Raw genomic sequence first — 22,950 nt, forward strand, 5'->3', positions numbered from 1 at the left:
ACCTCGCAAGACGAACAAGAAGTAATATCATAACTGCACAATGACTAATTGCGATTTCTAGGGCTGTATTTTCTTAAAGCATTTTGATGAAGTTTCATGCCAGTCTTTTTATTACTCTTTTAAAATTTAGCTGACTGTGTTATTCATTACGTGCAACAGTGATGGTGCAATCCATTTAGTGTCCCCAGCAGGAAATGGTGTGCCAACACTCTATGTAATAAACATTGCCCAGCTTTTCACCTCGTTCAACATGTTAAGTACTCGATGCAAATCCAGTTGCCCTATTCTGTGTCTCTGGACAGTAATTGAAAGTTCAGGCAAAGAACCTTCCAACTGACATTTTAATACTACAGTACTACATTTATGATATGCTTTGTAGTGGGATGTATGATTTCTCTATTGGCCCTTGTTGTGAGGAGTGTTAGATATATAAAGTGCTATCTTGCATTGATGGAAATCAGTTCCAGTAGTTACTCAGATCCAAGTGACCAAGACAGAATTATACATTTGTGTCAAGAGTGATTTGACTCTTGATTGATATTTCAGCACTGAGGAGGGCTTCAGTGGAACGGATGATTTATCTGGAGGCCATAACTCTGCTGTTACATGTCACTAATGTATGTGAAATATAGAGACAAAATAACTCCTGGAATTTTCTTTAGAGTCACACAGTACATGTGATAACACAACCTGCTGAGAAACTTCAGATAGCTGTATGCATGCTATTTAAAACCCAATTGTCAAGAGACATTCGCCAGAATGCAACACACTTGGTGGGTTTTATAAAGCTGAACAAAAATAATATTGCCTTCTTATCACCATCCCCATCAATTTTGCACAATTGGTACACTACAAAGCGTGTCAAGAAGGTAATGTTTTCATTAGGTGGTGATGGGGGGGTTGGGGGGAGGGGGAAATCAGATGACTGATTACATAAATTCCTTGTTTTAAAGTAACCACTAGTTTTTGCCATATGTGCCATAACTAAACCAACATTGTGGTGTCTTTCCACTTGATAGTATTTTGCCTCCAACTATCAGTCACAGAGAACTAATAGAACTTAGCTTTCAGGCTTTCAAACAGCTAGCATTTTTACTTAACATTGGGTGATGATGCATTGTGTTTCCCCATTGCTGGATAACAGACTGTTCTTTTCAGTCATTGCCTCAGCAAAGGTCCAGACAGAATCTTTAGAATAATTGCTTTCTGACATCCTGTAAAGCATGAACATATAAACCCACAGTCCATTTTTGTGGTTTAATTAAAATGTGTAACTACTAGCTGAAATCATTTTACCCATGCATTTGTCAGATTTTGTGTTTATAAGGCTGCTTAACCTGTGATAAATCCAGTTTTGGGTTTAGATATATTGACTAAATTATAGATTTTTTTTCTTTTTTTCCAATCCCCCAACATGCCACTCCCTCCCCATCCCTCCGCCCGCCCTGCCGTCCACTCCACATCTTAATAAATCTTGCACCTTGCTGTGTTTGCATTTGAGACCTCCAAGGTATGCTGTTAGCTATACAAAATAGACAGCTCAGCAAGTTTATTTTTTTCTTATTCCAGATAGCTTAAACAAAATATGCATTATTCCACTTTCTGGCAATTGCAATGATTTATTGTATTATTACACTGAAACCAGCTGACCAATACACCAATAAAATGCATGTGAGATTTCAAGCTAGGATAAAAAATATATTTAAAAGCGATCAGCAGAAAATGACTTGCTGTGGGCAACCAGCTTGCAACACAGACTGTCTAGACAGTATCAGTAATGAGGCATTAATGAGAAATGAAATAAAAGAAACCACGGTGGGAATTTTAACCTAAAAATTGAGAATGTTTGGATTTGGTCGGGGATACAAGTCTGAGAAATCTGTTTTCCAACCTGAACCATTTCACAGGCCTATGATCATCTCCCAGCCCCTCAACCATGTGATTTCTGCACTCCCCTGACCCCAAACTATGGGCCACTTCCACTTTCCGCTTTGAGGCTTCAGAGCAGCCCCCCCCACACACACACAACCAGCATCATGTTCTACCCACATTAATCAACATCCACCTTCCTTGTGGCACGGTGACACAGTGGTTAGCACTGTTGCCTCACAGTGCCAGGGACTCAGGTTCGATTCCTGCCTTGGGTCACAGTGTGGAGTTTGCGAATTCTCCCTGTGTCTGCGTAGGTCTCCTCTGGATGTTCCAGTTTCCTCCCACAGTCCAAAAGACAGGCTGGTTAGGTACATTGACCTGAGCAGGCGCCGGAGAGTGGCAACTAGGGGAATTTCACAATAACTTCATTGCAATGTAAATGTAAGCCTTACTTGTGACTAATAGATAATTTTTTTTTTGTCTGACCACAAATTCTGTAATTCCCACCCCTGTCCTGTGGTCATCAACTTCTTGCCCCCTCTTGCATCCTGCCCCTTCTTCCTCCTGGTTGAATATCTCAAATTGAACCCTGTAACCCCTCTGCAATCAGCACCCCCACCCTAATCCCAGCCTCGATGGAGCTGCTTCTGTGAGTTTTCCCCACTGGCATCCAGCTGGTTGAAGTGCAATCTTGTCCAGCTGGCCTCAGCGCATTGGACCAGACAGTGAGGAATTGCAAACTGCAGGTTCCTTTCGATTTTCTAACCAACCACGTTTCTGTGGTTCTGGTAAGCAAAACTCCCCCATGTGTTATGCCTTCTTTTTCCATTGTACTGAGCAGATAATATTAACATTCCATTGTTAATTTGTTTGGTGTCATTAATCTGCTATGTTGGGACGGCACACTGGTTAGCACTGCTGCCACACAGTGCCAGGGACCCAGGTTCAATTCTGGCCTTGGATGACTGTGTGGAGTTTGCACCTTCTCCCCATGGCTGCGTGGTTTCCTTTGGGTGCTCTGGTTTCCTCCCAGACTTCAAAGAAGTGCAGTTTACACAGATTGCCCCTTATTATCCCAAGGTATATAGGTCAGGGAGATTAGCAGACTAAACATGTAGGATTATAGCCGGGGTAGGATTCTCAGTTAGGGAGTCGGTGCAGTCTTGATGGGCCAAATGGCCTCCTTCTGCATTGTAGGGATTCTGTGGTCCACATTGGTTTCCATAATTAGGTGTTTTGCAGTAGCAGGATTTACCTATGCAATTTTGGTTCATGTCATAGATTGTTGCATTTCTATCATGTACATTTTTTAGGAATGTGTTCTTCCCTTCATTGTGCCAAGGCCAAAGTAAGTTTAGCAGCGACATCTGTATGTTTCTGTCTGCAGATAATTCAGCTATCAGTTCAGAATTTTATTACTAGGAAGGGTGCCATTAAGGAAGAATAAAATAATTATCGAATCTAATTATTGGATTTGTCCACAAATGAGTTGAGCTGAAATACAAGAAAAGAGTATAACAACATCACAGTAAAGATTCTTTGACGTTCATGTGAGATTTCCCACTTAATTATTTACTGGTACCATGAGCAGAATTTTTTTCTTTGGTTGGTGACAAGATGTTGAGATCAAATGTGAGTCCCAACACTGCACCCACACTGTGTAAGGAGTAGTATTGCAACATTGAGTTTTGTTAGGTTGACCAGTTACGCTTTAACAGCCAATGTATGGGTCTGTATGGAACTCACCAGGGTCACCAAGGTGAGAGCTGGAAAGCCTTGAAAATGAAACTGTAAAGCTGCTTGTCTGACTATGGAAAAGACTTATGCTCACAGAACTTACTCTGAAAACATACTTTGTAGGTAATTTCTGGCATTTGGATGTCTATTTTGATCTGCGCTTCCTTGCTCTGAGCTTTCACTGCAGTGGGGAACAGCTGTGACTTGGATCTCAGGTCCAACTTTATTTTATTTTCTTCATTTGTCTGTACCTGACTTGACCTCAAATTTGCCACTTTAATTCATTTTTTTCTCTTCAATCCCTGTGCTGCCATTTACACTGATCTCCAGTCTGCTTGGTAAGGACAGCTGCTTTGCTTGCTGTGATCCTAGATGGGAATGATTTAATAAACATTTGAGTAAATTATGAAAAATATAGGAAATGGAGTATCCAAAGCACTGAGTGTCTTTTTGTTTTAGATCAATAAACAACTCATTATCGATCCAGCTATTTCACCAGCATCAGCAGGATTAGAGTGCTTATTGTGACATTCAGTTTAATGTTCTCAGCACACACTTTGGTGGTACTGTCACATAAGATTATGTTACCTTAAACTTGAACGTTCAAATAAAAATTGAACCAGATATTATCTTGAAAGACTTGCATGTATTCTGTGTACATCCATGTGTACTCAGCCGATGACTTTCTGGGACTAGCTAATGGAATGCAGATTTCTTCATAGAGTCACAGAGGTTTACAGCATGGAAAAAGGCCCTTCGGCCCAACTTGTCCATGCCACCTTTTTTTAAGCCCCTAAGCTAACCTCAATTGCCCACATTTGGCCCATATCCCTTTATACCCATCTTATCCATGTAACTATTTAAATGCTTTTTAAAAAACAAAATTGTATCCACCTCTACTACTACCTCTGACAGCTTGTTCCAGACATTCACCACCCTCTGTGTGAAACAGTTGCCCCTCTGGACTCTTTTGTATCTCCCTCCCCTTCACCTTAAACCTATTCCCTCTAGTTTTAGACTCCCCTACCTTTGGGAAAAGATAATGACTATCTAGCTGATCTGTGTCCCTTATTTTGTAGACCTCTATAAGATCACCCCTCAGTCTCCTAAGCTCCAGAGAAAAAGTTCCAGTCTTTCCAGCCTCTCCTTATAACTCAACCGTCAATTCCCAATAGCATCCTAGTAAATCTCTTTCTGCACTCTTTCTAGTTTAACAATATTCTTGCTACAATAGGGTGACCAGAACTGCACACAGTATTCCATGTGTGGCCTTACCAATATCTTGTACAACTTCAACAAGACATCCCAACTCCTGTATTCAGTGTTCTGACTGATGAAACCAAGAATACCGAATGCCACCTTCACCACTCTATGCAGCTGTGACCCCACTTTCAAGGAGCTGTGAGCATGTACCCCTAGATCTTTTTGTTCTCCCGAATGCCCTACCATTAACTGAGTAAATTAATTGTCATTTTTCACTTTCAGCAACTTACAATGAAAGAAATGAGAATCGCAATATGCATTAGTGTTAGATGGCCTGTTACAACTAAATCTACCCCATTTAGTAAATTCATATTTTATCCAAAATGTTCAGTGTGGCAATGATCCATGTGCCCTAAGGTCATTTGATGCCAATGATATTGCAGTAAGGTTACAAAATAAACTTAAAATATCCAACATGAATTTACAGTGGTATAGATGAAGTTCACCAAACAGTGAAAAATAATGGTAACGGGACTAGGAATGTTAAAAGACAATCTTTAAGTCTTTGTGCCTTAATACGCAGAGCATTTGTAATAAAATGGATTAATTAATTGAGCAAATATATGTAAACAGGTAAACAATAAATGGCCTAATATTCAGTCCTCCCTCTCCCACTCCTATGTTCCCACCACCCCCAGCAGAATTGGGGGTGGCTGTAAGAGTTTATTTGTTGGAAGAAAAATTGCTTTTGCAAAAAGACATGAACGTACAGTTCTTGTAAGTATTTCCTTTGGCATAACAAATTGATCTTCAGAAAATATTTTTATCAATCCAATAGTGAGGCTTCTTTGTTGCATTTGAACAAGGCACTGTCTTTGTTAATGGAGATGGAGAAGAACCAAAACAGATGAGCATCCATTCTGTAATGTGCAACTGCACTGATCTTTTCAGAGTGCAGTGTTGTTGCATCCAGTGTTTCACATGCAAACAAAGGAGGATTACCAAATACTTCTGATGAAGATGATGCCCCTTTTAAGCAGTTCCTGCCTAGCAACTGTCAGCATTTTAAATTTGACTGGATCCTGACTATTCTGTCAATCCTGGTCTATGTTTGCTAGTAATGAATTCATAATGATTGGGGAGAGTTTAAACTGAAGTGGCGGGGGGGTGGGAATCTATGCAAGGAGTCAGAGCAGAGGGAACATGGACAAGAACATAAAACAGAAGTGGGAATAAGAGAAGTGATAGAGAAATTAAGAGTTAGAATTAAACAGTGCCACAGTGGAAAATAATGGTAACGGGACTAGGAATGTTAAAAGGACAAGCCTTAAATCTTTGTACCTTAATACGCAGAGCACTTGCAATAAAATGGATTAATTAATCATGCAAATTTATGTAAATGATATAGTCAGGTTATGGAGATATTATTGCAGGATAACCAAGGAGGGAAACCGAACATACACGGGTCTTCAGTATTTAGGAAGAGACAAATAAGGAAAAGGTGGTAGAGTTGCATTGCTGGTTAAAGAAGAAACTAATGCAATAGTAAGCAAGGATATTAGCTCTGATGATGTGGAATCTGTATGGGTAGAGCTGAGAAACACTAAGGGGCAAAAATTGTTAGTGGGGGTTGTATATAGACTCCCAAACTGTAATGTTGATGTTGGGAATGGCGTTAAACAAGAAATCAGAGATGCTGCAATAAAGGAATGTCTGCAATTGTGGGTCAGTTTAATCTGCATATAGATTGGATAAATCAAATTCGCAACAATACCATAGAGGAGGAATTTCTCGAGTGTAAACTAGATGGTTTTCTGGACCTATACATTGAGAAACCAACAAAAGAATGACCATCCTAGACTAGGTGTGGTGTAATGAAAAAGGAATCATTTGCAATCTAGTTGTGCAAGACCACTTGGGATGAACGACCATAATGTGATCGAATTTCTCATCAAGATGGAGAGTGATGTAGTTGATTCTGAGACTAGGGTCCTGAATCTAAATAAAGGAAACTACGATGGCATAAGACATGAGTCAGCAATGATGAGTTGGGAACATTACTTAAAGGGATGATGGTGGATAGGCAATGACAACCATTGAAAGAGTGCATGGGTGAACTACTGCCATTGTTCATTCCTTTCTGGCGCAGAAAATAAATAAGAGGGAAATAGCCAAACCATGGCTTACAAGGGAAATTAGAGATGGTATTAGATTGAAGGAAGAGGCATTCAAAGATCAATTAAGAAGGGGAAAATAGAGTACAAGAGTAAGCTTGCGGGGAGCACAAAAATTGTGATTGTAAAAGCTTCTATAGGTACGTGAAGAGAAAAAGATTGGTAAATAAAATGTTGGTCCCTCACAATCTCAAATAGGGGGACTTACAATGGGAAACAAAGAAATGGCTGACCAACTGAATGCATACTTTGTGTCCTCATTTGTGAAGACAGAATCAATGTACTAGAAATGTTGGTAAACAGAGTGTTTATTGAGAAGGAAAGCAGTTTGGGCAGCATGGTGGCACAGTGGTTAGCACTGCTGCCTCACAGTACCAGGGGGCCGGGTTCAATTCCAGCCTTGGGCACTGTCTGTGGAGTTTACACTTTCTCCCCGTGTCAGCGTGGTTTTCCTCTGAGTGCTCCAGTGATCTACCACGGTCCAAAGATGTGTGGATTAAGTTGATTGGTCATGCTAAATTGACCTTTGTGTCATAGAGATTAACAGGGTAAATGTGTGGGTTTACGGGAATAGGGCCTGGGTGGGATTGTGTTTGGTACAGTCTCAATGGACTGAATGGCCTCCTCCTATACTGTAGGGATTCAATGAGTATTAGTCAGGAAATGGTGCTGTTCCTATTTTCTATGTTTCTGTACATGAGTATCTGTATGCTTGATATCTAGCTTATCATATTACACATCATTTTTTATACTTCAAGCAATTAGAAAGATAGTATACAAGAGAGAATTCATATCAAGAATCCATTATTTTAAAAGACAAGAAGATTTTCTCTGAAACATTTCCTTAGATGTAACGGGATAATGGGTGGGATTTTATGGCCTCGTTCAACCCGAGTTTGGAAAATTCTGCTCGAGGTCAATGAAGCTTCCCATTGTATGCCCCTCCCTTGCCCCGATTCCCAGGGCAGGCAGGTCAGTAGAAATCCAGCAAATGTGTCATGAGTTGTATACGTTTTCTGTAATATAATCCAGGATATTCTAATGAGGATAAAATGATTTTTAAGCCTCACAACATAGGCCAATGACTTACCAAATTAAAATAATGGTCAAATCTTATTGGTGGCAATCATATTTATTTTTAAATATAAAGTGGAATTTAATACCAACCCTCAACCCCGAACCCCCAGCGTGTGTTTAGTGAGACATTTATGGCATGTAGGCATTTAATTGGTTGGCATTGTGGTTGGTGGCTATCCCAGCTCTGTCCACTTTAACTCTCAGGAAGTTTATGGACTGCCTCAATTTGCTGGTAATAACCCAGCAATGGGTGGGGGCGCTCGTCATATGAGAAGCTCAAAACGCAATCCTGTTGAGGTTGTTTGCAGTTTTGCAACAGTGAGGAACGGAATCCCTACCTTAAAGGCACTACCATCAGGAAAAGGAATCCCATCAAGTCCCAACTCTCCCTTCATTACTGTCAATCCCCCTTCTTGCTCAACCCCACCATACCATTGGTCACCTGTAGCTTGGACCCCTTTATGGTCTTTGGCCATGGCTGGGTGCATTACCTCCTCCTTGGTGATGATGCCAGGCAACGCCCAGTTGCTAGCCTCTGGCTTGCAGCTCTCAAGTCTGAATTTCTGCCTTTAGAACACTTGATCTTAGGGACCCGCCACTGTCTGTTCTGAATGGTATTTAATTCTGCAGGCCTTCCTGAAAGGAGGTGACAAGAGAGACCGTCAATTCCATAGTCAAGACCCTATTGCCTACGTTTGGTGGCGCACATCAAGTCTGTCATTAATGCATATACATGAGCAGTAGATAGTTTATGTTTGAGTCATTTGCTTATATTTGCCCAATGAAATATACAGCTGAAGCAGTATGTGAAACTATATGCTTGACCCACCAGGCCCCAGAGTGCTTGGAACAACATGACTATAAATCTTTCATGCAATGATTTGACAGAGCATTTAAACATTTGAGTAAGTTATGAAAAATATGGGAAATGGAGTACCCAAAGCACTGAGTGTCTTTGTTTTAAATCTATAAACAATTAAAATCTGATATATACACTCAGATCCAGCTATATTATTAGCATTAGAAGGATTATTGTGACATTTATTTTAAAATTCTTTGTCAAGACAGGAACACATTTTGGTGGTACTTCCACATAAATTTTTATTACCTTCAACTCTCTTTTAAAAATAAAAATTGATCCTAATTTTATCTTGAAGGTTTTGCATGATATACACAGAACGTGTGCATATCCATATGTATTCAGTAGGTGACATTCTATGACTTGGTAATGGATGCTTATCGGAGTTAAAGGACAAGATGCTTTCACACTATCAGTTTATCATTGGGAAAGGTGGCAATCTGGTGCCTCACCCCATGCTCGCTCTGACCCACTGATCTCGGTGATGTCCTCATCCCAACAGCAATACTGGTTAAAAGGTTACTGGTTAACTCCTTTAAAGTAGAGAATTTCTGACAAATTTAACAATATTTCATGCATAATTATAATTAAAAATTGAAAAAAAAATGTGGGTTATGCCATAGAAGGTGTGCTCACTTTGCATGGTAAAATTCATAAAATAAAGTAAAATAATAATGGAAGAAATCATCTTTCGCATCAAAGATAAAATGCTGTGAATGAACTCAAGAAAACAAACCACTTCGATCTTTATAAGCTGATCAAACCAGAAATTCTAATTGTGTTGTAATTTATTTGACAATTTACTCTTTTTTAAGTGATTAGAATTCTGTTCTCACCAAGGCAAGTTGTTCTTTTAATTCCACTTACGGTTCTGTGTGCACAGTTCTTATAACCAGCTTTGCAATATATACGTAATTAACTGTCAATTATTATTTAGGATAATTTTTAAAAAAATGCTTTTCCAGAAGTAAAGATGCCAGGGTTTCAAACCCCAAAGCTTTGGTTGCTCATTAAAACAAAACATCAGTCTTGGTTAATTTTGAGTGTATGGAGAAAGGGTAGCACAGTGGTTAGCACTGCTGCCTCACGACATTAGGGACCCGAGTTGGTTCTGACCTCAGGTCACTATCTGTGTGGAGTTTGCATGTTCTCCCTGTGTCTGTGTGAGTTTCCCCTGGGTGCTCCGATTTCTTCCCACATGCCAAAGATATGTGGGTTAGGTTGATTGGCAGTGTCTTTGTCAGTGACTGGGGTCTGGGTGGGATTGTTGTTAGTGGATGCTCAATGGGCTGATATGCCACCTCCTGTAGGGATTCTATCCTAAGATTAGGATGAGTGAGATAGATCATGCTTTGTATGAAGGTACAAAATTGGATTCAACTAGGACAGCACAACCTGGGCATCAGAAGACGAAGATCATTATTGGTACTAGATCATGGCGTGCAATGGCATATTACCAAGAATGTCTAATTACATCTGGCACTTGGACTGTCTGCTTACTATAGGAGCTAGGTAAACCTTTGGAAGGTCTACAAACATAGCAGTAGTTATGATACTTTTAAATTGTTGCTAAAACCTTATTAACTTATGGTTATGCATCATCTTTGTTTTAAACAGTGTCCATGTGGAAAATTGTACTAATTACAAAAGATTGCAATCGCTACTGGACAATATCCCAATTTATTAATAATAAATGCAACCTAAAACAGGAAACAAATGCCAGTATTATTTTGTTTTGTTTCCTGATTGGGTAGTTTGCATAGTTCAGAATTGTGACTGCTATTCTCCCAACTTGGAAAATTTAATCTTGTTAGTAAGTGGTTCTGGTTGATCGAAAATATGGATGGAATAAGGAAATACGTTATTCCCTCCAGTGACAACATTATTTTCTTTGACTCTGCTTTCCAATATCCAGGGGTTGAACAAAAAACAATTACCGTCAATGGCAGCACTGCTGCTGTCATTGCTCTTTTTTTGTTGGACATAAGGTTTTGTTCAGATAAAATAGTTAAGGCTTGAACTCATCCTCTGAGCTACTTCCAACATCCTAAACTTGATTACTTGATGTTTGCTTGATTACATTTGTGACTCAAGATCTCGCATTTCAGTTGAAATGCTGATGGCAGGGAAATAATTGTACTGCTTGTCAAGCCAAAAATGGACAGCATATGAACCAAATCATGTAATACTTTAGTGAGCCAAGTTAAGATAACAGTGTAAGTGACACAGCATATCAATCATTCCTGCATTTAAATTAGTGCTTACTGGAATTATGTCAAGATGAATTTTCAAGTCACTCATTATTGTGTTTACCTTGGGCCTTAATGTATTCAGCTGCATTTCACTGTGCAATGACGCAAGAAAGTTTCTATTTGCCTAATCTTCACAGGATATCTGTTCTGAAATGTTCCCTGGGGGGAAAAATCCTATGTGGATTTAGAAGTCACTTATCAGCTCAATTGGTTAGTTAAAAGGGTGCTGTAACCAGACAACATCTACAGTGCTAGGTCTGCTCCAGTATGATAACAAACCTGTGAAAGATACCTTTCATGAACAGAATGTCTGTTGGTTAGCTTAGTTATTTCAGAAGAAAATGATCATGGGAATCACTGTCAGGATGCTGTAGTTGATGCATGAAAGAGGAATCCAAATTATTTATAGAATAAAGATTTTCATTTATTCCAAACCTATTTGTACTTATTTCATGCAGGATGATTTAAAACAATATAGTTACCACTTTTCAAAATGTGCGCTTATTATCCTCAAACCTGTGAGCTGGGAATGAGTAGAACACCAGGGTGTTCTCCCCACTCAGCTTTCCTCCAGGTTAAAATCCAGGTCTAAATGTCTAATAAGTGCACAAATAAATAAAGGGCTATAAAAGGTATTAGCATAAAAATATCAACTCTGCATCACATAACCTGAGTCACACTAAGGAAAGCATTGCAGTTTTTAAATTTAGAATGTTTAATTGGCAAACAGTGGTAGAGAAAGTGTACACTTATGACTCACAGCACAGTGAGTTTCCTAATTGCTGCCATGTGGAGAGTTTACAGGGTTTTCAAGAGTAGATGTGAGTCAGAAAGGTGTGCAGTACATTTGGGACTGAAACGGTGGAAAAAGACAACATCAAAATCTTAAAATGTTTGCTTTTAAAACCTCACTTGCATGCTCATGCATTGACTTAGACTGGAACATTACCGCTGTTCACACCGGCGGGATTTTCCCATCGCGCTGCAGTGAACAGGGATTTGGCTGGGCACCAAATTCTCCAAACTCGCTACAGCAGGAGTGTGGTATGAATAGCCGGTAAGATCGCGACCCCGGTATTCTGTCTTTGTAATATTACAGTGAGAAACTGGCAAAATCCTGGAGGAATTGTGTTTTTGCCAGATGCTGAGAGAAACTTGCAGGACATCTTGGTCTGCAGTATATTGTACTGTACCTTCTCTACAACTGCATGCAGGTTAATAGAATGAGATTGCGCTAGTTGATTGTTTTTGCAAGCTGTACTTAAAACATGCTGCAGCAAACACCATGCTCGACAGAGGGGATCTTTTGTAAGTTTTAATGAGGGCCATGTAATGTGTGCTGTGCCTGCAATTGAGTGAACAGCAACTGTTAAAATGATGAACTAATGCAGGAAACATGACATTTTCACATACGGCTCTTGATGAGTGGTTTGGGTATAGAAGCATCCAGCAGACATTAAAATGCCACACAAAGGAGGAATGCTGAAAGGGAATGGACCATAAAAAAAAACAGCATTTAAAGTGAAAAGCTGTAGCATACTGCAAAAAAGGTGCTTGCTTTGCAAAACTATTGCTAATAAAATATATTTCATTTTTTTGTGTTGTACTAAGGCACTGTACAAAAGTATGCTTTGACCAAAATGTCCAAATACTGGAAAGCAATTGTTACTTTCCATCTGTTTTGACCAGTCATCACTCATTGTAAGTTTTTAACGTGAACCTTCTCTGAACCAGTCACCCAAATGGTACGAATTTGCCTTGAAGTATGAATAACATTTAATGAATATATAGTTTTACTTCCTATGTAACGACATTGACTGCATTTCAAAAATAGGTTTTAAAGTGCTTTCAAACATCCAGAAATTGTGAAAGGAACTAAATAAATACGAGTTCATTTTTTTTTGTAAATTGAAAAATTAAGAAGTGCGTAGGACTATACAATGTATCATGAGGAAGATAGCACAATTCGATACGGTGGATGTGGGAATCATAGTGTGAAATTATGGTGCAATTTTGTGGGCCCGTTGCTGTGGGCACAAATCCCATTATGGCTGCTAACACTCATGAGAGGGCCATAACGGAATTTGCGATGACGAGATCGGTTTGAGATCTTCCCCACCTCCTCTGGTGACATAATCAGGCGTGAATCTAATTACCATCAATCTAAATATTCCTAAATGGCTTTACACTGTTGCTTCCGGGGTGATCATATCATAGTCATAGAATCGGAAAGTCACTACTGATTTTCAAGAACAGAAACCAGTCATGATGACCATACCATGGATTTGGAGGTGAGTATAGCCGCCAGATGGTGAGGAAAATGGGTGGGCAATTGGCACTGCCAGATATTGGGCAAGGGTGAGGCCTCTGGGGACTCCCATTATGTGTGGGAGGTTGCTGGCTGGCAGTGGTGGGGAAGGAGGTTTGTGGTTGTTTAGCAATGTGAGCGGTTATGCCTGCATTGCAGTGAGGGAAAAAGTTAAGGGGGAAGGGGGGTGACCCTGCATTACTAAGTGGTGGGTGGGGAATTCTGATGTTCCAATGCCAGTAGTGATTGTAGGGAGGGGAGGGGTCAGGTGATTCTGATGCCTCACGGGTGGAGCGGGGAACTCGTTCATTTGGGGGAAAGTTGCCCCTCTGTGACCAAGAGTTGGGGGTGTTTCCCCTTGTCTGCCAGGAGTCCCAATGTCTGGGGATGGGGGGAGGAATCTTTAAGTTGAGATCAAGTCAGAATCTGATACTTGGCCCTTCCTTTGGAAAATTCCACCCTACGTTTGTGGTCACAATCAGTGTGCCGCGAGACGCTGTTAGCATAATAAGGTTTCACGCAGTGTTAAATGGCAGTACATCATGATTTTGTAGACTGAGAAATTTTAGTTTGCATTCGCCTCAGGAAACTGAAAAACAGAGATTTCAATAAATCGCATTCTGAGACTCGTATTTTTAGATTCATCCAGTCAGTGCCTAATGTTTTGTGGCAGCAAATTGGTGCATGAATGTAGTTCCCCTGCTCATAAAAATAGCAAAGCCTGCAAAGCAGAGCATAGTGGAAAATACAACTGCACAAGGTAAAATCAGAAAAAATCCTTTGTTTTCATTTATGTGAAAACACTTTGGAAGAGGGACAAACTTAAATGCTTTACATTGTAAAACAATGTACTGTCTGAATGAATTTCTAACTCCATCAAGCTATCATAGAAATGTTTCTACATGAAAGCAACAATGTTTTCTTTCAAAAAGAACATCTTTGAAAAGTTTGTAATAAACTTATGAGCCTGTATCTTACACTTGCCTAGGTGTAGAATGACATCCTGCAGTGTGTGGAATTGGCAATAATGTCCTGCCTATCACCTTCCCACCCGCCCCACGGGTATTTTAATTGCAGCCGGGGAAATGTCAGGTGACCCACTTGCTAGTAGGCCAATTGAAACACTTAAATGCCCAATTAAGGCCGCCTTCCTGCCACTGCTAGAATTCTTCCTGCAGTGGGAGAGGCCTTGACCAGGCCTCGAGGCATCCAGCAAGGCCATTTGGCATAGTGAATGGATCTGAAGATGAGGATGTGAGATGACTGTTGGTCAGGCACCCCTGTACCCGTTGGAGGCCCCACCCTGAATGTGAATCTTCTCCACATTCCCCCATAATCTTGACCTGTCAATGCGTGCCCCTTGTACCTCACTCAACCCCTCGCTACAATCTGCAAGCCTGACCCTGATGAGACCCCAGGCTCACCTCTCAAGCTGTGCTCGCTGAACACTTAATTCTTTGAGTGCTGCTGGAGCCCCACCAGTGGCCACTGCTTGGGGTGGCACTGCAAGGACAAGAGTTGATGCCCAGACATTTGGTCGGCAGCTCTCTGAAGCAGGGATTTCTCTTGGAAGAAGGCAGAAGACCCCCTTAAAGTCAATTCAGTGTCTGTGAGGTGAGCCGGCCAAGTGCAGGCAGGCTTGCCTCCTACTTTTATGTCAGGACAGGAACACTGCCTTCAATATAAAAGTCAGACAATGATTTTTCACCATCTGGGCTGTTATCATTGGAGTTGCCAGTCAGCTAATCTTTTTTCATTCCGGAAGTCAAGAATTTAAAACGTGTCATTTATGGGGGTGAGAATGGGAGGGGGGAAGCATTGTGTATGTATATATATGTGCGGGGAATAAGGTGACTTCACATAGGCTTCAGTTCCTATTCTGCAGGATGTCCCACCTAGAGAGCTGCCAGTCGCTCCAGTTGGCCAGCAGCTCTTTAGCCACATCAGAGTGGTGGCCAGTGCTAGAATTGCAGGCAGTCCCATAATGCCAAAGGGAGCAGGTAACCAGCTCCAGTTTCACGGTGAAAGGCATCAGGACTGGCTTCTTGAGGACAAGGGGAAGGGTATAAGGGAGGCATGTCTCCGATAGGCACAGAGGGAAACCCCCAAAGGAAGTGGTTCTCCCCCCCCCCCCCCCCCCCATCCCCCCCACCCCAACGTCTTGCCTTATACCAACTAAAGCTGCTGAACTTTTGACATGGTTTGTCTTTCCCTTCACCATAGTGAAATACAGTGGTAGTGGGATGAGGCCCTTAAATGGACATTTGAACTCCTCCGTTTCCCATTAAATTTCAGACAAATTGGGGGCAGGTGGGTAGACAATGGGCAGGCCACCTGCTAAATTTTCTAACAACCCATGACTTCAAACCTACCAACGGCAGAGTGTAAAATCCAGTTCATAAGAAGTGGATTACACCATTCATTCCTTTAGTCTGTTCCACCGTTAAATTAGATCATACTGACCATTGCCTCAATCCTGTGAATTCAACACTGCTTCTCACAACTTGATACCCTAAAAAAGGCAGGCCCGTTGTGCCTGTAATTGGGGCAGTAGCAAAGGGAAAAGGCCTCCTTTTGTTTTGCAGCTGATTTCGCTCAACCAGATTTTTGCAGAGTTAGGATAACTTCAGAAGTCTTTTTATAAAAAAAAGTGGAATATTTAGAAATAGCATGATTAAAACAATCTGGTAAACTTCTGATCTCACTTTTATTAGCAGTGAGATGAATGCTCATCTTATGCTTGATTATGAAAATGCATTTTATATAAAAAAAAGACCCAGATGCAGAGGCCCCAGCCCCATTTCCAACAGATACAGCTTTTGCAATTTTTTGTATAGTGGGTTGACCACTTGAGGCAATTGAGTTTTATGAATAGGAGTTTTTTCAGTATCCTACTAGTCTTAATCCCCCAACACTTAGGCGCAGTTTAGCATAGCCAATCCACCTAACCCACATATCTTTGGACTCACCCATACACAGGGAGAACTGCACATACACACGCGTGTATGAGTGAGAGCTTTCATATAATGTTAGACGTTTAATTTTTTTTCATCTCCACATGGTTCCTGAGACCTTCCATAGTGGATATTGGATGAGCTGCTAAGGAGGTGTTATGGGTACTTGTGAAGTGGCATGGAAGAAACATGGAATGTGTGAGGTGGTATGGAGGGGGAATGGGATGGATGGGAGAAGACTAGAGGGCCTTAACAGCCTTTTGTAAAACTGATCCCCAAGTGTCAGTGAAGCAAGGCACTGCTTCTAAGCAGCCAGATTCTGCACTTCCTGGCTCTGTGGCAGCCTCCAAACTGCCTCCAGAGGTGGTAGACCTGGCTCTAATATAGCTCCGTCACATCCTAAAGGAACAATTGGAAAATTTCTTGGCTGGGAGATGACCTTTTAATCGCCACACTGTCTGCTCCTAAGTCATAAAAATATATTTGAGTTTGTTCATTCTAACCATAGTTGAACAACTTTTCCAGTTGTGTAACTTTTCATAATTTATAAATATTTACTAGGTTCACTTCATATTAAAAAAAATGCAGCAATCAGCTTTCCTATGTTTTCCAAGTTCACTGTTTGTTTGGCTTTTGGGCTGAACTGTTTTAAATTTGACTTGGCTGGGAAAGCTGAAGTTGTAAAACACATAGGATTTATAATACATTAAGTGGAATATTTAGAAATAGCATGACTAAAACAATCTGGTAAACTTCTGATCTCACTTTTATTAGCAGTGAGATGAATGCTCATCTTATGCTTGATTATGAAAATGCATTTTCTTACTGCCTGGTGGTCTTTGATGTTGGAACATTTCGTAACCTCATGGGAAAACCCTTGTGTCAAAGTCTTGTCAAGATAGAGAGACGACAGCTGTTGTCTTTATGATGATCATGAAGTATGGAATTTGCCACAGTGTGAAGACCAGAACCACTCTCTGAAGACGATGGTTTTCAAGTGTTTGCCAGATATGAACTGCGCAGTCACTGCAATATGAGAAAACAGAAAAGCCAGTCAGCTTTGTTTAAATCTTAAATTTATTCTTCCCATTTATCTTCCAAGCTCTGTAAATAAAAAGGCGTCAGAAAAAAATGGCTGTTTAGGCTTTGAGCTTGGGTTTGGCATTGCACGGGGTCTATCAACTTTACATGGGAACTCAGTATACATTTGTTATATCAGTAAAGATGTTAAACAAAAGAAAAGTTTTAAAAAATGACCCAGCAATTTGTATAAATTAAGCAGTAAAGTGACATTAGCTACCAAAATCCAAGAATATCTGGAGTAATGTCCCACCATATCGTGCAACATTTCATGGCTACAATTTTCAGCACATGCCCAGCAGCTCTATAGAAGAGGCTAGAATCTGAGCATTGTATTGATATTAAATCATTGGATTAGGTTCAAGTTAAAACTGGGCACAGTCCATTAAGCATTGCTGGTGTAACATTTGGTTTCAGATTAGCATTTACGATCTTCAGGCTTTTTTAATACTGCATCGCAAAGCTGTCGTTGGTTATAGCCTATGATCCACCCAGTAGCTACTGGCGTTTCACTGCAATGTAACTTCTGGGTGATAAGGTACCATCGTATACAGAGGATTGCCTTTTGAGTGCTTTGTATGAAAAAAACAAAAGGCTGTTCTCTCAGACAGCTGTTGAGTCCTGACTGGATGCAAAATTAGCCTGAGCAGGTTTGAATCCAGCTTCCAGTAGCTGTGAGATCATATCTCTTGACTGTCCTCAAATCCAGCACTAATCTAACAAGCTTTCATTATAAGAATATAGAAATTCAGAACAAGATCAGTCCATTCAGTCCATCCAGCTGTCATTTAAATCCATGCTTAGGAATCTGTAGAACCCATTTTCATCTCTCTGCTGCCTTATGGGGATAAAAATGATGACAGAAAAAAAGAATCAGCATATTAGTGTGGGGCTAAAGGAAACAGGTGTCCTTCTAAAGTTTGGAATCAAGGGTCATAGTCAGGATAATATAAAGAATCTGAACATTCCATCAGCTTTCTACCGTACTTGATCCAGATTCCCTGATGCTGTCAGTGGGTGTAAAATGGGAATAGAACAGTTGGCCTAACAGTTCAGTTCCGACACAAATCCTACCAGGACTATAGCCACTGGCTCCATTATAGGTCTGAAAGCACAAGGCAACCTTCACAGCTCCAGCTACAGAATTGAATGCTAAAAACAACATTCATTCATCTTGCAGAATCTAGTTGCTGACTTGAATCCACATAGAGTATGCATGTTAAGAAACGCTCCTGTGTTGGTTACTATACTGGCTGAAATATTCACATATTGTAGAGTGTCTAATTAGAAAAGGAGGAGCTTTAATTCACTCACCCTGGGCCAAAACTGGGGTGGGGATGATTGGGGGGGCGGGGGGGGGGGGGGCGGCGGGGGGCGCTGCGGTGGTGGTGTGGCACCAGTTAAAATGGACTGCAACACTTAACACTTCCTTTCCTAATCTGGCTAATTGTAATTTTGAGTAATGGCTGATGAAGACACCCACTTAAAGACAGATCCTCTTTAAATATGTAGATCAGTTCTAATGGCCTCATTGAAGATCCAGACTGGAAAAAAACAGAAAAAAGGGGGAACTAAGAATACAGGTCAAAACTGGTCTTGTGTCCCTTAAAATGGAACACCAGTGAAATCTGAGAAATAAGAATACCAGTCTGAACTGTATTTTTCCCACTAGAGTCCTTGATAGGCTATTTTATCCTTTTGCCTGAGCAAAGACGCAATGGCAGTCTCCCTTCCAGGCCATACTAAATGGACTGGGCTTGCGGAGAAGTTTTTTACGTTTTTTTGTTTTCTGTCGGAATCGGGAGGAGCATAAACATTCTTCTGAGTCCCACAAGAAAACCTTGGGCCCAACCCTGAACAGGATTTCCCTCCAAGAAGAAGGAGCTATTTTATTAGTGCTGCTCTTCTCCCCATTGTCCTGGACATTCTTTCTTTTCAGATGACAATCCAATTCCTTCTTGAATGCCTCGATTGAACTTGTCTCCACCAGACATGCAACCTGTTCAACCTTTCTTCACAAGATAAGCCTTTCATCCCACCAATGAATTGAGCGAACCTTCTCTGAACTGCTTCTAATGCAGTTATATCCTTTTTTATCTGGAAATCAAAACTGTACACAGTATTCCAGATGTGCTCTAACCAAAGGCTGTACAACTGCAAAGAACCTCCCTACTTTTATGCTCTATTCCCCTTGCAATAAACACCAACACATTTTTGCACCTTTCCATTTTTGTCTCAGTTAAAGTTAAAATGCTTTAAGATATCGTGATCCATGAATGAATTCACTGTGTTTGCCTAATGGATTTTGACAGCCTTGCAATAAATAGATCCTAATTTAAAACAATCACAATCTCCAGCAAGAGTACCGAGAAAATTATTTGAACCAAAAACTGACGTCCTTAGCTTCTGATAGGCTACATCCTAGGGTCTCAAAAGAAATAGCAGCTGAAATAGTAAATGAGTTGGTTTTAATTTTCCAAAATGCTCTAGATTCAGAAAGAATCCACTCAGATTGGGAAATAGCAAATGCAACTCTGCTATCCAAGAAAGGAGGAAAACAGAAAACAGCAAACTACAGACCAGTTAGTTTAACATCTGTCATATGGAAAATGCTGGAATCTATTATTAAGGAGGTTATGGCAAGGCACTTAGATAATCTGAATGCTATCAGGCAGAGTTAACATGATTTTGTGAAGGAGAAAACAAGATTGACTAATTTATTAGAGTTCTTTGAGGAAGTAACAAGCAGCATGGATAAAGGGGAACCTGTGGATGTGGTTTGCTTAGATTTCTAGAAGGCATTTAACAAGATGCCATTATCAAAGGTTACTGCGCAAAATAAGACTCATCATGGTGTTGGTTGTAACATATTAGCATGGAGACTGTATTGATTAGCTAACAGGCAACAGAGTGTAAGTATAAATGGCTCATTTTCAGGTCAGCAAGATGTAATGAGTGGAGTGCCACAATATTTACAATCTGTATAAATTATGTGAATAACAGGATCGAAGCTTTCGTTGAGACATTTTCTGATAGAGATAGGTATGAAAGTGAGTTGTGAAGAAGACACAAGGAGCCTGCAAAGGGTTATAGGTAGGTAAGTGAGTGGGCAAAAAATTGGCATATGGATTATAATGTGAGAAAATATGAACTTGTCCACGTGACAGGAAGAATAAAAAAGCAGCGTATTATTTAAAGGGTATCCTGGTACATGAAGCAGGTACAACAAGTGATCAGGAAGGCAAATGGAATGTTTTCTTTATTGCAAGTTAAATGGAATACAAAAGCAGGGATTTTCTGCTACAGTTGTTTAGGGTATTGGTGAGACTACTCCAAAGTACAATGCCAAAACAGAAAATGCTGGAAAATCTCAGCAGGTCTGACAACATCTTTGTAGAAAGATTGGAGCTAATGTTTTGCATCAGGATGACCCCTTAACAGAGCCCTGACACAGCTCTGATGATGGGCCATCCAGACTCAAAATGTTAGCTCTATTCTCTCTTCACAGGTGCTGCTAGACCTGCCGATTTTCCAGCATTTTCTGTTTTTGTTTCTGATTCCAGCATCTGCAGTAATTTGCTTTTATCTAGAGTATATTGTACAGTGTTGATCTCCTTATTTAAGACATAACATAATTTCATTAGCATTCACCCAACTGATTCCTCAGAGGGTGAGGGGTGGGGAGAGATGGGGGCGGGGGCAGATGGAGCTGTTGGAGATATCCTCTGATGAAAGGTTGAGCCTATATTTTTAGAGTTTAAAAGAACAAGAGGTAATCTTACTGAAACATAAAAGATTCTGAGCGAGTTTGAAAGGGTGGATACTGAAAGAATGTTTTCCATTGTGAAAAGACCAGAACTAAGGGGCACAGTTTTAATAAGGGGTCTTCTCATTTAAGACAGAGATGAGGAAAAGTTTATTCCCTTTGAGGTTCAAGGGTCTCTGAAACTCTCTTCCCTAGAGTGTGGTGGAGACAGGGTCTTTGAATATTTTTAAGGCTGAATTTGATAGATTCTTGATTGACATGGGAGTCAAAGGATTTGTGGGGCAGGAAGAAAAGTAGAGTTGAGCACAGTGAGATTGACCATGATCTTATTGAATGGTGGAGCAGACTTGAGGGATTGAATGGCATCCATTTTGTATGTTCATTTATCGCCACCTCCAGAGGTTTGTTAACAGATTTTTTTGTTTGATTTTCAGGTGGAAATAACACTGCAAGATATTAACGACAATCCTCCAGTGTTTCCTGCTGATGCACTGGATGTCGTCATTGAAGAAAACATCGGAGATGGTTTTCGAATATTACAACTGTCAGCTACAGATGCAGATGAGGTAGGTGTTGCATCCCTTGATTTAAGATCTGTTTTCCACAAAGCGTTTCAGCCCCATATTGATACTTTTTTAACCATCGTTTTCATCGAGTCGCTTGTGAAAATTTGGTTGGGAATTGAGAACCCAACTGCAGAATATCATCAAAGTTTAAAAAAAAGTAGGAAAGGATCATAGAATCCATATAGTGCAATAGGAGGCCATTTGGCCCATCAGTATTGCACCAATAATCAGGTCCCATCTCTGTAACCCCATCTATTTCCTCTGCTAATCCCCTGACACTAAGGGACAATTTACCATAGCTAATCCACCTAAACTGCACATCTTTGGAGTAAGGAAGTAAACCGGAGCACCTGGAGGAAACCCATACAGACACATGCAAACTCCACACAGGCAGTGACCCAAGGCTGGAATCAAACCAGACCCCTGGTGCCACAGAGCTGTCTAGAAGACCAGATAGATCCTGACGTGATGGTTTGGTGACATAGCTTGGGTTTACGAATGTCTGACTTCCTCTGGAGTTGGCAATGAATCTAAGATGCATTAAGACCTAAAAGTGAGAAAAAAATACAGAGGGCATTTGAATGTTTAATTTTTTTTATAGTGGTTCTAGTATTCAAAAAATTTGTGTTTTTTTTTTAATTTTCTTTCAGTTTTAACACAGTCTATCCTTCAGGCTCAAAATTAAGGGAAATTGTCTCTCAGTAAATAGTGAATGTAGAATGTTGTCAATATCCGTTCACTTCACGAAGAAGTCCCAGAATGTTGTGGTTTGGAATTACATTCCAAGTTTCTGGAATTCCTCATTTATTAAATATTATGCAGTATTCAACTGACAGCTAGTAAACTTGGCTTCAGTCCACTCCATTTCTAATGTTTAGGGGAATGCTAGTGCTATCACACTGTACAGATATCAGTTCTAACATCACAATGCAATTCTGCAGTTTATTCTTACTGTTACAAAATTACAAATCTCACTTTATGAATGCTATAGCAGGGGGACAATGACAATACTACATACCAGAGAAACAGATGAACGCATTATAATTTGCTGCTGACTCTCTTCCTTCGAGAGCTAGCTAACCAAATGAAGCCACAGTGTTAT

The 22,950-nt window shown here is 40.4% G+C and overlaps 1 protein-coding gene across 1 annotated transcript in view; it reads left to right on the forward strand.

Moving 5' to 3' along the window:
* fat4 (FAT atypical cadherin 4) overlaps positions 1 to 22,950 on the forward strand; it is a 317,517-nt gene that overhangs the window by 125,477 nt on the left and 169,090 nt on the right. Inside the window, 1 exon segment of the mRNA XM_080193732.1 lies at positions 21,717 to 21,848. Coding sequence (XP_080049858.1) covers positions 21,717 to 21,848 — 132 coding nt within the window.

This window comes from Carcharhinus amblyrhynchos, chromosome 1 (genome assembly GCF_965287045.1).
Source record: "Carcharhinus amblyrhynchos chromosome 1, sCarAmb.v2.hapA, whole genome shotgun sequence".
Classification (NCBI taxonomy): Eukaryota; Metazoa; Chordata; class Chondrichthyes; order Carcharhiniformes; family Carcharhinidae; genus Carcharhinus; species Carcharhinus amblyrhynchos.